Below are 12,848 nucleotides of genomic sequence, written 5' to 3' on the forward strand. Positions count from 1 at the left end.
CGAACGAGTAAATCACCGAAAATCCACACTAAAATCTGAAACAAATACCTAGTTTGACTCACAAACCTGGGCTAACACAAAAATATCCAGAGTACCAAAAGCAGGTATCACACCCTGCTCTGATATCAATTCCAATAAATTGGTATCAGATAAATCTCAAGATCTGTAACACGAAGATCAAACCAAGTATCGCCAAACCTTGGCGCTCTGATACCAAATAAATTGGTATCAGGTTATCCCAAATATCCAAAATATGAACACAAAGATCGTAAAACTTAAGCTCTGATACCACTTAATTGTCACGCCCCGAAGGAGTCCTTGTCCGAAGAAATTTCGACAGCATCTCCCCTGTACGGCGAACAATCTGAAACTTTCTATATCGCCCCCAGGGCCACATATACATCGGCCAACATGGCCGGAACAATAACAATAATAATAAACAAACAACCACACCACCCACGCAGTTTATATCAATTTCAGCCTCTGGCTGACACAACCACGCAGTTTAGTAGTAAACAAACAGAACAGTAATACAATGACTCAAAAACAACCCTACTCCACTACACCCATAAAGCACAAATGTAACACCCCAAATTTCATGATTTGGAGTCCTAAAAGACCTTATTAAAATCTAGAAATACTTTAGAAAAATTCTAGAGATTTTTAGGAATTTATAGAATATTTTTATGCAATTTTTGGAGGTCGTTTGGTATTTTTATTAAACGAAGGAAGTTTCGACAAAAAAATGTCCAAGCCGAGAATTGAACCCACGACCTTTGACTTGGTCAAAATCCGGTTCACCAGGTGGGCAAACGGATTTTTCTGTTTAGAATTGGTAGCAAATTTATTTAAGAATTAGTTAATTAACAGAATATTAAGGTTATAAAAAGAGGAACTTAGGGTGGGATAATTCGAATTACCCGTAACCTAGCTTTTCTCTTCCTCCTCTCGCGTGCGCGGCGATTTTTGCCCGAGCGAAACCGAAGCCAAGATTAGGGTTTCTTCCGGCGTCTCCGGCGACCGGCGAGCGCCCCTCTTTGTGAAGTTTTCTCACCATCGAGCCCCTCTCGTCAAGAAGGAAGCTGTGAGCACAAGAAGAGACCAAGAGATCGAGTTATCCGAACCCTAGAACCCTTCCTCTTTCCGGTTTTGAGTCCAAGGATAGGTAAGTGCTTCCTCACCTGTAGTAGAGTAGCTCCGGGTTTCGATTTCGTTTTGGTGTTTCCTTGTTTGGTTTCGAGTTTTGCTGTGGAGATTGTGGTTTGAATTTATTGTCGTGTGCTTCAAAAAAAAAGAGAATAGGGTTTTGTTGTTTAGCTTGTGCTTAATTGTTTGGGACCTTGTTTCCTTTTTGGTTACTGCTGGTTTCTGAGTCACGCCATGAAGATGAAGGAATTTGGGGGTTTTGGATGCTTTCTGTCGTGGCCTTCATGAAGGAAAGGGAGAAGGAAACACTTTGTTTTGGTTAGGGTACTCCGCTGGTATCTAGAGTAGTTGCCTTAGCTTGGTTAATCCTTTGCTGCCTTGCTGGTTAAATTCCCTATTCTGTCTTAGCTTGGTTGATTTCCTCTGCTGCTTTAGCTTGGTTGTCAATTCCTTTGCTGCCGTATATTTGTATTCTTGAATATAAGGCTTGTGAGTTAGATTCTTTAGTCTTATGATTTAGCATGTTGTTGGACTTTCCTATTTGTTATTAGTTATGCATGTGTAGTTTCTTTATTACTAGAAGAGCATGAGCAGTATTGAATTATAATGTTTCTCCTTGCTATTAGAATAACATGAACAGACTTAGGTTTGGTTTATCTTGAAGCTTGCTGCCATAAAACCATATTTAGTTGTTTAGATTTGGAAATGAGAGCATGAAACATCCTAGTATTTGATTTTCTTCTTTGTTGTCATGTCTAGGAATAGGCCTTTTAACGAGCATGCAGTAGAGTGGTTTTGTGCTGTTAGCATTTCCATTGCTTAGTTTTGATACAGATCCTTCCTTATAAATTTTATGCATGTAGATTTCAAGTTTATGTAGCTCCAATGAGTAGGAACAGCTATGTCAGTTCACGTTGCAGTTTTGGGTTTCCTTTGCATTATAACAAATCTGAACAGCTTCCATTTTAGCATGCTTAAAGATTTCAGAATTGTTTCCTTTGTTTTAAATCTGTTGTAGCATATTTGAAGAAGTTAGATATGCTTTCTTTTGATTTGTCTCTGACATAGCATGCTTATAGAAGTCAGATTTTCTTTCCTTTGATTTAATTATGTTGTAGCATGCATATATTCTTTTAAGAGTTTAAGAAAAATATAAGAAAGATAAAGAAAAGAAAGAAGAAGGCCAAGGCCTTAAGTAGATCCCAAAGTCAAGACTTTAGGGATTTTGGCACACAAGGTGCTAAAGAAAATGCCGAGGCATTATATAGAAGTATTAAAAGATAACAAGTATTTTACTTTTATCAGTGGCACTGTACTGGACTCTCATAGTCGTCCCTAGGTTTAGATAACCTAGTAGTAACGGCTCGGCCGACGGTCGACGGTCGACGACCATAGGGTCGCCAAATGGGCCGCCAAATGGGTCGGGTCGTTACAAAAGTAAAAGCATAGTTGCCGGGCCCAAGAGAAGTTGATTATTATTTTGAAGTATTATAAGTATAAGTTTTTGAAAGTTTTACATAAGTATAAAGTATTTAAAGAATAAGTCTTTAAACAAGTGAAATAAGATTCAGAAGGTGTTTAGAATTCAGTAAGCTTAGTTCTTTATGCTAGCATGATTGTATAGATTTACTTTACATGTTTAGCCTTTCAGTATGTTTCTTTCACTAGTAGATGAGCATGAGTAGATTTCCTTTTGAGCATTCAGTTTTAGATTTCAGTATATCCTCATGCATATCGAGATTTTGTGAGTTAGATAGCGCTTACTAAGCAAATTTTGCTTATAGACTACACTTCCTCTTACTGCAGATACAGGAAAGGAAAAGATATAGCAAGGAAGGCGACAAGGTGGCGCGGATGGTGTGTGATGTTTGGACTATGGAGTAGACTAAGAGATTGAACCAGAATTTATTTAGAATGTTTTGGTTTAAGTGTTTAACGTATTTAGAACTTGTGCATGTTATTATTTGGTTTGTTTTGTCGTGTATTCGTTAGAGTTGATTTTTCCTTGGTATTGTGCTTCTTTTTTATATATAAACTGCGTGGTTGATTGATATGTGTTCCAGCCGCTTGTGGCTGTGTATATTATGTCATGTATTAATGATTATGGTCACCGGTACAGGGGAGATTCTGTCGAAATTTTTCGGTAGAGTTTCTTCGAGGATTTTAATTATACCGGTTAAGTAGAGTTAGTAGATAAGTAACGGTCATCCTTAGAGAGTAGTAGTAGTAAGAAGGGTGGTCGTTACAGTTGGTATCAGAGTAGTTCCCATTCTCCAGCATCACACATCAGCACCATCCTTACCGTCTTCAAGTAAGAAAGTATTTAATTTTTTTTATGCATTCTTTATTATTTGCAGTATAGAGTATCTGCTTATATGTGCTTATGAAAGAAGAAAATTCATGTTTTAATTTTCTATGATTTGATACATATGCTTAGAAAGAATAGAAATAATTTTAGTTGTATTTCTCTTTTATCTATATACCTAAGTGTGTTTAGAAAGGATAGAGAAGACATCAAGTCTTCCAAAGACCACTAATGGGTACGATGCGAGATGAATACAAGAGGACCGAGAAGTTAAGAGATTAAGACACAAAAAAGTACCACTAAGTAAAGGATAGTATAAGATAGAAATATCCAGAATTAGTCTAAATTCGAGGACGAACTTTTTATAAGGTAGGGAGGATTGTAACACCCCAAATTTCATGATTTGGAGTCCTAAAAGACCTTATTAAAATCTAGAAATACTTTAGAAAAATTCTAGAGATTTTTAGGAATTTATAGAATATTTTTATACAATTTTTGGAGGTCGTTTGGTATTTTTACTAAACGAAGGAAGTTTCGACAAAAAAATGTCCAAGCCGAGAATTGAACCCACGACCTTTGACTTGGTCAAAATCCGGTTCACCAGGTGGGCAAACGGATTTTTCTGTTTAGAATTGGTAGCAAATTTATTTAAGAATTAGTTAATTAACAGAATATTAAGGTTATAAAAAGAGGAACTTAGGGTGGGATAATTCGAATTACCCGTAACCTAGCTTTTCTCTTCCTCCTCTCGCGTGCGCGGCGATTTTTGCCCGAGCGAAACCGAAGCCAAGATTAGGGTTTCCTCCGGCGTCTCCGGCGGCCGGCGAGCGCCCCTCTTTGTGAAGTTTTCTCACCATCGAGCCCCTCTCGTCAAGAAGGAAGCTGTGAGCACAAGAAGAGACCAAGAGATCGAGTTATCCGAACCCTAGAACCCTTCCTCTTCCCGGTTTTGAGTCCAAGGATAGGTAAGTGCTTCCTCACCTGTAGTAGAGTAGCTCCGGGTTTCGATTTCGTTTTGGTGTTTCCTTGTTTGGTTTCGAGTTTTGCTGTGGAGATTGTGGTTTGAATTTATTGTCGTGTGCTTCAAAAAAAAAGAGAATAGGGTTTTGTTGTTTAGCTTGTGCTTAATTGCTTGGGACCTTGTTTCCTTTTTGGTTACTGCTGGTTTCTGAGTCACGCCATGAAGATGAAGGAATTTGGGGGTTCTGGATGCTTTCTGCCGTGGCCTTCATGAAGGAAAGGGAGAAGGAAACACTTTGTTTTGGTTAGGGTACTCCGCTGGTATCTAGAGTAGTTGCCTTAGCTTGGTTAATCCTTTGCTGCCTTGCTGGTTAAATTCCCTATTCTGTCTTAGCTTGGTTGATTTCCTCTGCTGCTTTAGCTTGGTTGTCAATTCCTTTGCTGCCATATATTTGTATTCTTGAATATAAGGCTTGTGAGTTAGATTCTTTAGTCTTATGATTTAGCATGTTGTTGGACTTTCCTATTTGTTATTAGTTAGTTAAGCATGTGTAGTTTCTTTATTACTAGAAGAGCATGAGCAGTATTGAATTATAATGTTTCTCCTTGCTATTAGAATAACATGAACAGACTTAGGTTTGGTTTATCTTGAAGCTTGCTGCCATAAAACCATATTTAGTTGTTTAGATTTGGAAATGAGAGCATGAAACATCCTAGTATTTGATTTTCTTCTTTGCTGCCATGTGTAGGAATAGGCCTTTTAACGAGCATGCAGTAGAGTGGTTTTGTGCTGTTAGCATTTCCATTGCTTAGTTTTGATACAGATCCTTCCTTATAAATTTTATGCATGTAGATTTCAAGTTTATGTAGCTCCAATGAGTAGGAACAGCTATGTCAGTTCACGTTGCAGTTTTGGGTTTCCTTTGCATTATAACAAATCTGAACAGCTTCCATTTTAGCATGCTTAAAGATTTCAGAATTGTTTCCTTTGTTTTAAATCTGTTGTAGCATGTTTGAAGAAGTTAGATATGCTTTCTTTTGATTTGTCTCTGACATAGCATGCTTATAGAAGTCAGATTTTCTTTCCTTTGATTTAATTATATTGTAGCATGCCTATATTCTTTTAAGAGTTTAAGAAAAATATAAGAAAGATAAAGAAAAGAAAGAAAAAGGCCAAGGCCTTAAGTAGATCCCAAAGTCAAGACTTTAGGGATTTTGGCACACAAGGTGCTAAAGAAAATGCCGAGGCATTATATAGAAGTATTAAAAGATAACAAGTATTTTACTTTTATCAGTGGCACTATACTGGACTCTCTGTCCTTGGGCTGGACTCTCATAGTCGTCCCTACGTTTAGATAACCTAGTAGTAACGGCTCGGCCGACGGTCGACGGTCGACGACCATAGGGTCGCCAAATGGGCCGCCAAATGGGTCGGGTCATTACAAAAGTAAAAGCACAGTTGCCGGGCCCAAGAGAAGTTGATTATTATTTTGAAGTATTATAAGTATAAGTTTTTGAAAGTTTTACATAAGTATAAAGTATTTAAAGAATAAGTCTTTAAACAAGTGAAATAAGATTCAAAAGGTGTTTAGAATTCAGTAAGCTTAGTTCTTTATGCTAGCATGATTGTATAGATTTACTTTACATGTTTAGCCTTTCAGTATGTTTCTTTCACTAGTAGATGAGCATGAGTAGATTTCCTTTTGAGCATTCAGTTTTAGATTTCAGTATATCCTCATGCATATCGAGATTTTGTGAGTTAGATAGCGCTTACTAAGCAAATTTTGCTTATAGACTACACTTCCTCTTACTGCAGATACAGGAAAGGAAAAGATATAGTAAGGAAGGTGACAAGGTGGCGCGGATGGTGTGTGATGTTTGGACTATGGAGTAGACTAAGAGATTGAACCAGAATTTATTTAGAATGTTTTGGTTTAAGTGTTTAACGTATTTAGAACTTGTGCATGTTATTATTTGGTTTGTTTTGTCGTGTATTCGTTAGAGTTGATTTTTCCTTGGTATTGTGCTTCTTTTTGATATATAAACTGCGTGGTTGATTGATATGTGTTCCAGCCGCTTGTGGTTGTGTATATTATGTCATGTATTAATGATTATGGTCACAGGTACAGGGGAGACTCTGCCGGAATTTTTCGGTAGGGTTTCTTCGAGGATTTTAATTATACCGGTTAAGTAGAGTTAGTAGATAAGTAACGGTCATCCTTAGAGAGTAGTAGTAGTAAGAAGGGTGGTCGTTACAACAAATCCGCCGGAATAAATCCACTCACATCTTCTGCCGTATAGGCAGGCATGCAGTAAAACAAATCCAAACGAAAGTCATCGACAAATAAAAGCAATCCATACAGGATCCAAATTATCCAAAACATAACAAGTCTAAACATAGTCAATTAAAGAAAACTCAAGGACCAATAGACGTCCTCGTGGTTTGCAGGGGACTAGCGACTGGAACTCTCTCTGGATAGCATCAACCTGAAAATAACAACGGAGGAGGGTGTGAGTCCAACACTCAGCGGGTATCAACTGATATACATAGTAAGGAAATAACATCTAGCACTAATCATGCGCACAGTCTCCTGACGTAATAAAGGTAAATGTAAACTGAAATAAACAGGAGAATATTGTACTAACCAGGACCTGGTACAAGGATAAACAGTCCGTGAGGTATAGAAATCCTATATGCATGTCAAGCATGGGCATCCAACCAATATGCAGCAAATAAATGCGGCAAACACAATCACAAGAAATAAATGCATCAATGCGTATGATGCAAATGCAGTCATGGTCACCCCTGACGCCAGTCAGCCATCTCACACACAATGGTGGGACCGAGTGGGTAGGGCTGTGATAACCGTGCACTCTGCATCACTACTCCTGATGAGTGGCCGAGTGGACGGGATGCTGTCGGAGTACACACATACTCCTACCCCAAATCATAAATGGGGGAGCGCAATGCTCTCATCTCCCGGTATACCATGACGGGGAGGGATCCCTGACGTGCTACCACGCTGCGTCACACTACCCATGAGTGGACCAACGAAGCACCGAACAGAGCAAAACTGACGTGCTACCACGCTACGTCACGCTACCCATGAGCGTCACAACGGAGCACCGAACAGTGATGAAACTGGCGATATGCTCGACAATAATGGAGCAATCTATCACACAGCATGCAATCATGCGAATGGTGCATGACACTAAGCATGGTAATATATTGAACCAAATCTATATACATATATGATGTGCACCATAGTCAATAAATCATATCAAGGGTACACAGATCAGATAAGGTATCACACCTAGGTCCTGAACATGGTGAAGCATGGTTATATCACTACCCCTAAGCAGGTATAATCAGGTAAGTAATAACATGAGATGCAAAACAAGTAATCAACCAAACATGTAACAGGTATCGAGTAGTGACTAACCGAAACAATTAAGAAACATAATTGTTGCTATTTGTTAAATTCACTACTATGCATATCAATGACATAAAGTCAAAAGTACCCGCCTCCGATAAGAAATGTCCAATATGGTCCAATCCGACGTCGAGATACTTGTCTCGCGTCAAAGTCCTGTGTTATCAAACAAAAGGTCTAGTTTAGCTAATTCTATCATACAACAATTAGCCAAACTAAATTCTAATCCAATTAAGAAGTTCTAAATTGGATCCAACTAATCAACCCAACACAATTAACGAACCCTAATTAAATAAAATCAGTGGGTCCACTAGGGTTAGTTCCTTAACCCTAATCATCCTAGCATAAAGATTAACCTAACAAACGGAATATCACTCACCTGAGTTGAATGCCTCAGTCGAATCTCACAGCCACTAGTTTGTACTGATATCAAAGAGTTGCTGGCCGGAATTTCTGCCGTTAAGGAAATGTTAGCTGCTGGAAACAAAACAAACAAACCAAATCAACCATTTTCCTTCCAAACCATGTTCCAAAACATAACCATTACCTCTACGGTGGCAGTCCTTGTGTCTAACTGAGACACCCCTCACCAACTCGTAACCTAGATTAGCAGCAAGGAAAAGATCAAGTTCAAGAGTGGAGATTACTTCCAAATAATAACCTAATTCCAACCAAGTTACCTTCTTCCTCTCTATTGGTCAGAGGCGATCAAGAATCCGGCGACAGTACCAGTGCACGGGTGCTGGCAGTGGATCGGCAATGGCACGACAGCAACGCTAGGGCACAAGGTCGGCGGCAGTGCTCGGGTGTCACCGAAAAGAAGGCGTCGACAGAAGATCTAGGGCACGGGCCGGCTTGTGAAGGAGGTGAAGGTGAGGTCGGCGTCACGGGCAGAAGGCCAGCGCTAGGGCACAGGCGACGACGGTCGGCGCTGGGGTTTGAAAGTGCGGCGTCGGCTGGGGAAAGAAAAGGATCGGCTCACGGCAAGGGGCGACAACAGAGAAGGGCTTCGGCAGTGGCGAGAAGTGGCTGTCGAGGGAGGAAAGAAGAAGAAGTGGTGAAGAGGAGGAGAAGGCGCCGGTTAGGGCGGTTAGGGCAGGGATCGGGAGAAGCCTTGGGCACACCGCGTCGAAGGAGAAACGGGGGAGAAAAATGAGGAAATAAAAAATAAAGAAAAGAAAAGGAAAGGAAATAAAGAAAATCAACATTTCCTCGCTAAAACGGGATAACCTAAACAGGCTTTTCCCGATCCCATTTTTATCCCCATTAACTCGTCCGTACGAGCTCCGAAAAATTCTCGAAAAATTTCCAAAAATTCCCCTATTATTATTCTCTATTTTCTGGTATTTTACACCATATGGAGAGCTATTCCGGCCGGTCTTCGTGCACCGCTCGGCCTCCAGATGTTGAGGTTGCTTGTTGCGCCAGTCGATCGGCTAACGCCTTCTGTTGCTGCTCTTTTATCTTAGCCGCTTGCGCCTGTATGAGCGCATCGAGCTCCTCTTGGGAGAGCGTCACAGTGTGCTGGCGTCCAACTTCTTCCATCTTCTTGGCTCATATTTAGGTGCGTTCTCATAGACGGCACCAAATTTGTTCCTGTCCGAAAGCTGAGTCGATGGACGCTGGGGATGTGGCGCTCCCGTTGACTGGTTGAAGATTGCAAGCGTAGATCTTCCAACGACGTGGACCTGCAAGAACAATGCCAAGTCGGGGAGGGGTTCTTCGGTGATGGCCCTCCAATGCTCAAGTAAGATCTCCTGAAGAAAAAAGTAGAGTAAAGGGGAAGCAAGAACTATAGCTACAGTAAAAAAGTGAGCATACCTCTGTCGAAGTTTGGGGGTCCTTATATAGGGCTTCCCAGAGGCACGCGCGCACACTCTTCAAACCATACCTGGAATGGATGTGTCAGAAAAGCGTGCCTAATGTCATACCTTTTTAGCACGAGCATATCTCTAACGTGACAGTGGAAGTTTCCACCGTACGATTCTCTATCTGACCATGTCGTCGACTAAGTCTCTTGTCAGCGGCACTGGTTCCTAGCGGCACTGGTGCCTAATGCTCCCTTTGTCCTTTACCGGGTCGAGCGGAGGAATCGCTCGGCTAGCGCCTTCCCCGGGCCGAGTGGAGGAGCCGATCGGCTAACACCCTCCAAGTGACACCAAGGTCGGGCCGATTTGGCTGTCCACTCGGCGGGTGATTTGATGTCCGACTCCACCCTGTCGAGCGGACAGTTGGGATCTTCTGGTCCGCAAATTGCTGACCAGGAGATGGTCCACTGCATGGGAACCTTTGATTTGGATGAACCCCATCTTTAAATAGGTAGGGTCCATCCAAATCAACGGTGTAAAAAAATGGGCCATCCTCTGGTCCGCAATTTACGGACCAGAGGATCCGTGCTCGTCGAGCGAGGGAGCTTTAACTGCCGGGGTTGATGTCGTGTCCCTTGTTAGCCGAGCGGGATGGCCGCTGGGCCTTCGTCTTTTCCCGCTTTGCCTTATGAGTGTTGGAAACTCAGCATCAGACAGAGCTGTCGAGATGCCGGGTCGGCTATTCTTCCTGCCGCTTGGGAAGGTATCTTGTCGGGTCGGATGTCTACCCTGGATGTTGACCATTTTGATTTCCTACCGGATGGATCTCGTCTTACCACCGGATCAGTTAAAAAGAGATGTCATATCCAGACCGTCGGTTTGATGTGGATGTTGTTGATGATGACAATCGATGCTCTGTTGTTGCTGATAATCAAAGACAAAGTTTGGCATTGGCATTGGCATTGCTAAAGTTGTTGAAAATAAACAATAATAACAGTAATTATAAATATTAGCCTGAAAGACGCAGATGTGCGCTTCCTCAGCTCCGCCCTTTCCGCATGTTCTTACCACAAATCCTAGTTTTTACACGCCTTCTCCTCTCTGCCAGCTTCGAATGCATTAAACAACCACCAAGTTGCTTTGAATTCACATGCGAAGTCGTCACAAATCTCCACCAATTCGTCGACGGACGCTAAATCCCAAGTCAACATCTCTTGCCACTTCATGTGAGTTCGTCATCATTCCCAATTCAGCCCCAATGGATTCGGAGACGCAGGACCTAGTGGAGAAGACGCCGGCGGCGACGAAGGCAGAAGGGTTGAAGTGCGGCGATGGTGGTGCCGGGGCTCTGTCCAGGATGGTGGTGGAGCCGGCGGAGTGGATCCGGATGCTGTGCCGGGAGCTGAACGGCAGCTTCGTGTTCGGGGTGGTGGTGGTGTACGGCCTCAGTCAGGGCTTCGCTAGCTCCTTCTTCCGCGTGGTGTCTGATTACTACTGGAAGGACGTGCAGAGGGTTCAGCCGTCGGCGGTGCAGTTCTTCATTGGCCTCTACTACCTCCCCTGGATCATGAAGCCCGTCTGGGGCCTCCTCACCGACGTCGTTCCCGTCCGTGGTTATCGCCGCCGCCCCTACTTTATCGCCGCGGGTAATAAACCCTCCTCCTAAAAATCCTTCCTTTTCCCCTTTTTCCGCGCAAGAAAACAGAGCCGAACTCAAGGTTCAATATCGACAGGCGTTCTCGGAGTGGCGGCGACGTTCGTGGTGGCGACGTTCGAGCGGCTGGCGGTGGCGGCTGCGCTGCTGTGCCTGGTGGGGATGATGGCGGGGGTGGCGATTGCGGATGTGACCATCGACGCGTGCATCGCGAGGAACAGCATCGAGCGGCCGGGGCTGGCAGCGGACATGCAGAGTCTGTGCGGGTTCGTGTCCTCGGCGGGGGCGCTCGTCGGGTTCTCCACCAGCGGCGTCTTCGTCCACCTCCTCGGAGCTCAGGTGAGTCTCCGATGAGGGCATGCTCTGCTCTGCTCTGCTTGCTCGTCGATCGCTTCTCAAAGTTTCATTTTGATGCATCAATCCACGGGCGTGATGGGGGGTTTGATTGTTGTGAAATGGAGGGAGCGCTGGGGCTGATGGCGTTGCCGGCGACGCTGCTGATCATTCTCGGATTCGTCATCTACGAACACAAGAACGCCCACCTCTCAGCGAAGCCAAAGGTACTATCAATTCATCGAATAATAACATTTGGCGCAAAATTCATCGTCGATCTGATGATGACCAAATGGTAGAAGGTATGGGAGACGGGGAAGGAAGCAATCGGAGGAATGGCGAGAACGATCCAATTTCCAACGGTTTGGAAGCCGTCGCTTTACATGTTCTTGAGTCTGGCGCTCAGCATCAGCACCCATGAAGGCCAATTCTATTGGTACACCGATCGCCGTGCAGGACCAGCCTTTTCCCAGGAGTTCGTGGGGGTGATCTACGCGATCGGGGCGACGGCGTCGATGGTCGGCGTCCTCATCTACCACAAGCTGCTGAAGCACCTCCCCTTCCGGCGCCTCATCTTCTTCGCGCAGCTCCTCTACGGCTTCTCCGGCATGCTCGACCTCGCCTTCGTCCTCCGCTGGAACCTCAAACTCCGCCTCCCCGACGCCGCCTTCGTGGTCCTCGAGGAGTGCGTCTCCCGCGTCATCAGCCGCCTCCGGTGGATGCCGATGATGGTGCTCAGCACCCGCCTCTGCCCCCGCGGCATCGAGGGCACCTTCTTCGCCCTCCTCATGTGCATCGACAGCCTAGGCACCCTCACCTCCAAGACCGCCGGCGGCCTCCTCCTCCACTTCTTCTCCGTCACCCGCACCGACTTCCGCCGCCTCTGGCTCGTCCTCCTCCTCCGCAACCTCCTGCGGATCGCCACTCTGGGGCTCATCTTTCTCGTGCCCAGCGCCGACCCGAACGACCCGCTGCTGCCGCCGGAGCTCATGCTGCCTTCGGATGCCCCTCCTCACAATTCCGGCGGCGCAGCGGAGGAGGCCTTGCAGTTGGCGGAGCTCACCGATGACACTGATACCGGCGGCGAAAAAGTGTGATCGATCGAGTAGCGATCAAACAACACATTTAGTTATTTTTTTTCCAATCAATTATGAAATTTGTTAATTCATATCAAATGGAAATAAACGGCATTTTTTTCCTCTAACCAG

The 12,848-nt window shown here is 44.0% G+C and overlaps 1 protein-coding gene across 1 annotated transcript; it reads left to right on the forward strand.

Moving 5' to 3' along the window:
- Positions 1–10,709: 10,709 nt before the first annotated feature.
- On the forward strand, positions 10,710–12,844 carry LOC122002129 (probable folate-biopterin transporter 6). The gene is made up of 4 exons (XM_042557197.1): positions 10,710–11,299; positions 11,387–11,646; positions 11,769–11,867; positions 11,943–12,844. Exons 1-4 carry the CDS (start codon positions 10,804–10,806, stop codon positions 12,735–12,737), a joined length of 1,650 nt encoding a protein of 549 aa, XP_042413131.1. The 5' UTR covers positions 10,710–10,803; the 3' UTR covers positions 12,738–12,844.
- Positions 12,845–12,848: the final 4 nt, after the last annotated feature.

The sequence above is a fragment of the Zingiber officinale genome, chromosome 7A, assembly GCF_018446385.1.
Source record: "Zingiber officinale cultivar Zhangliang chromosome 7A, Zo_v1.1, whole genome shotgun sequence".
Classification (NCBI taxonomy): Eukaryota; Viridiplantae; Streptophyta; class Magnoliopsida; order Zingiberales; family Zingiberaceae; genus Zingiber; species Zingiber officinale.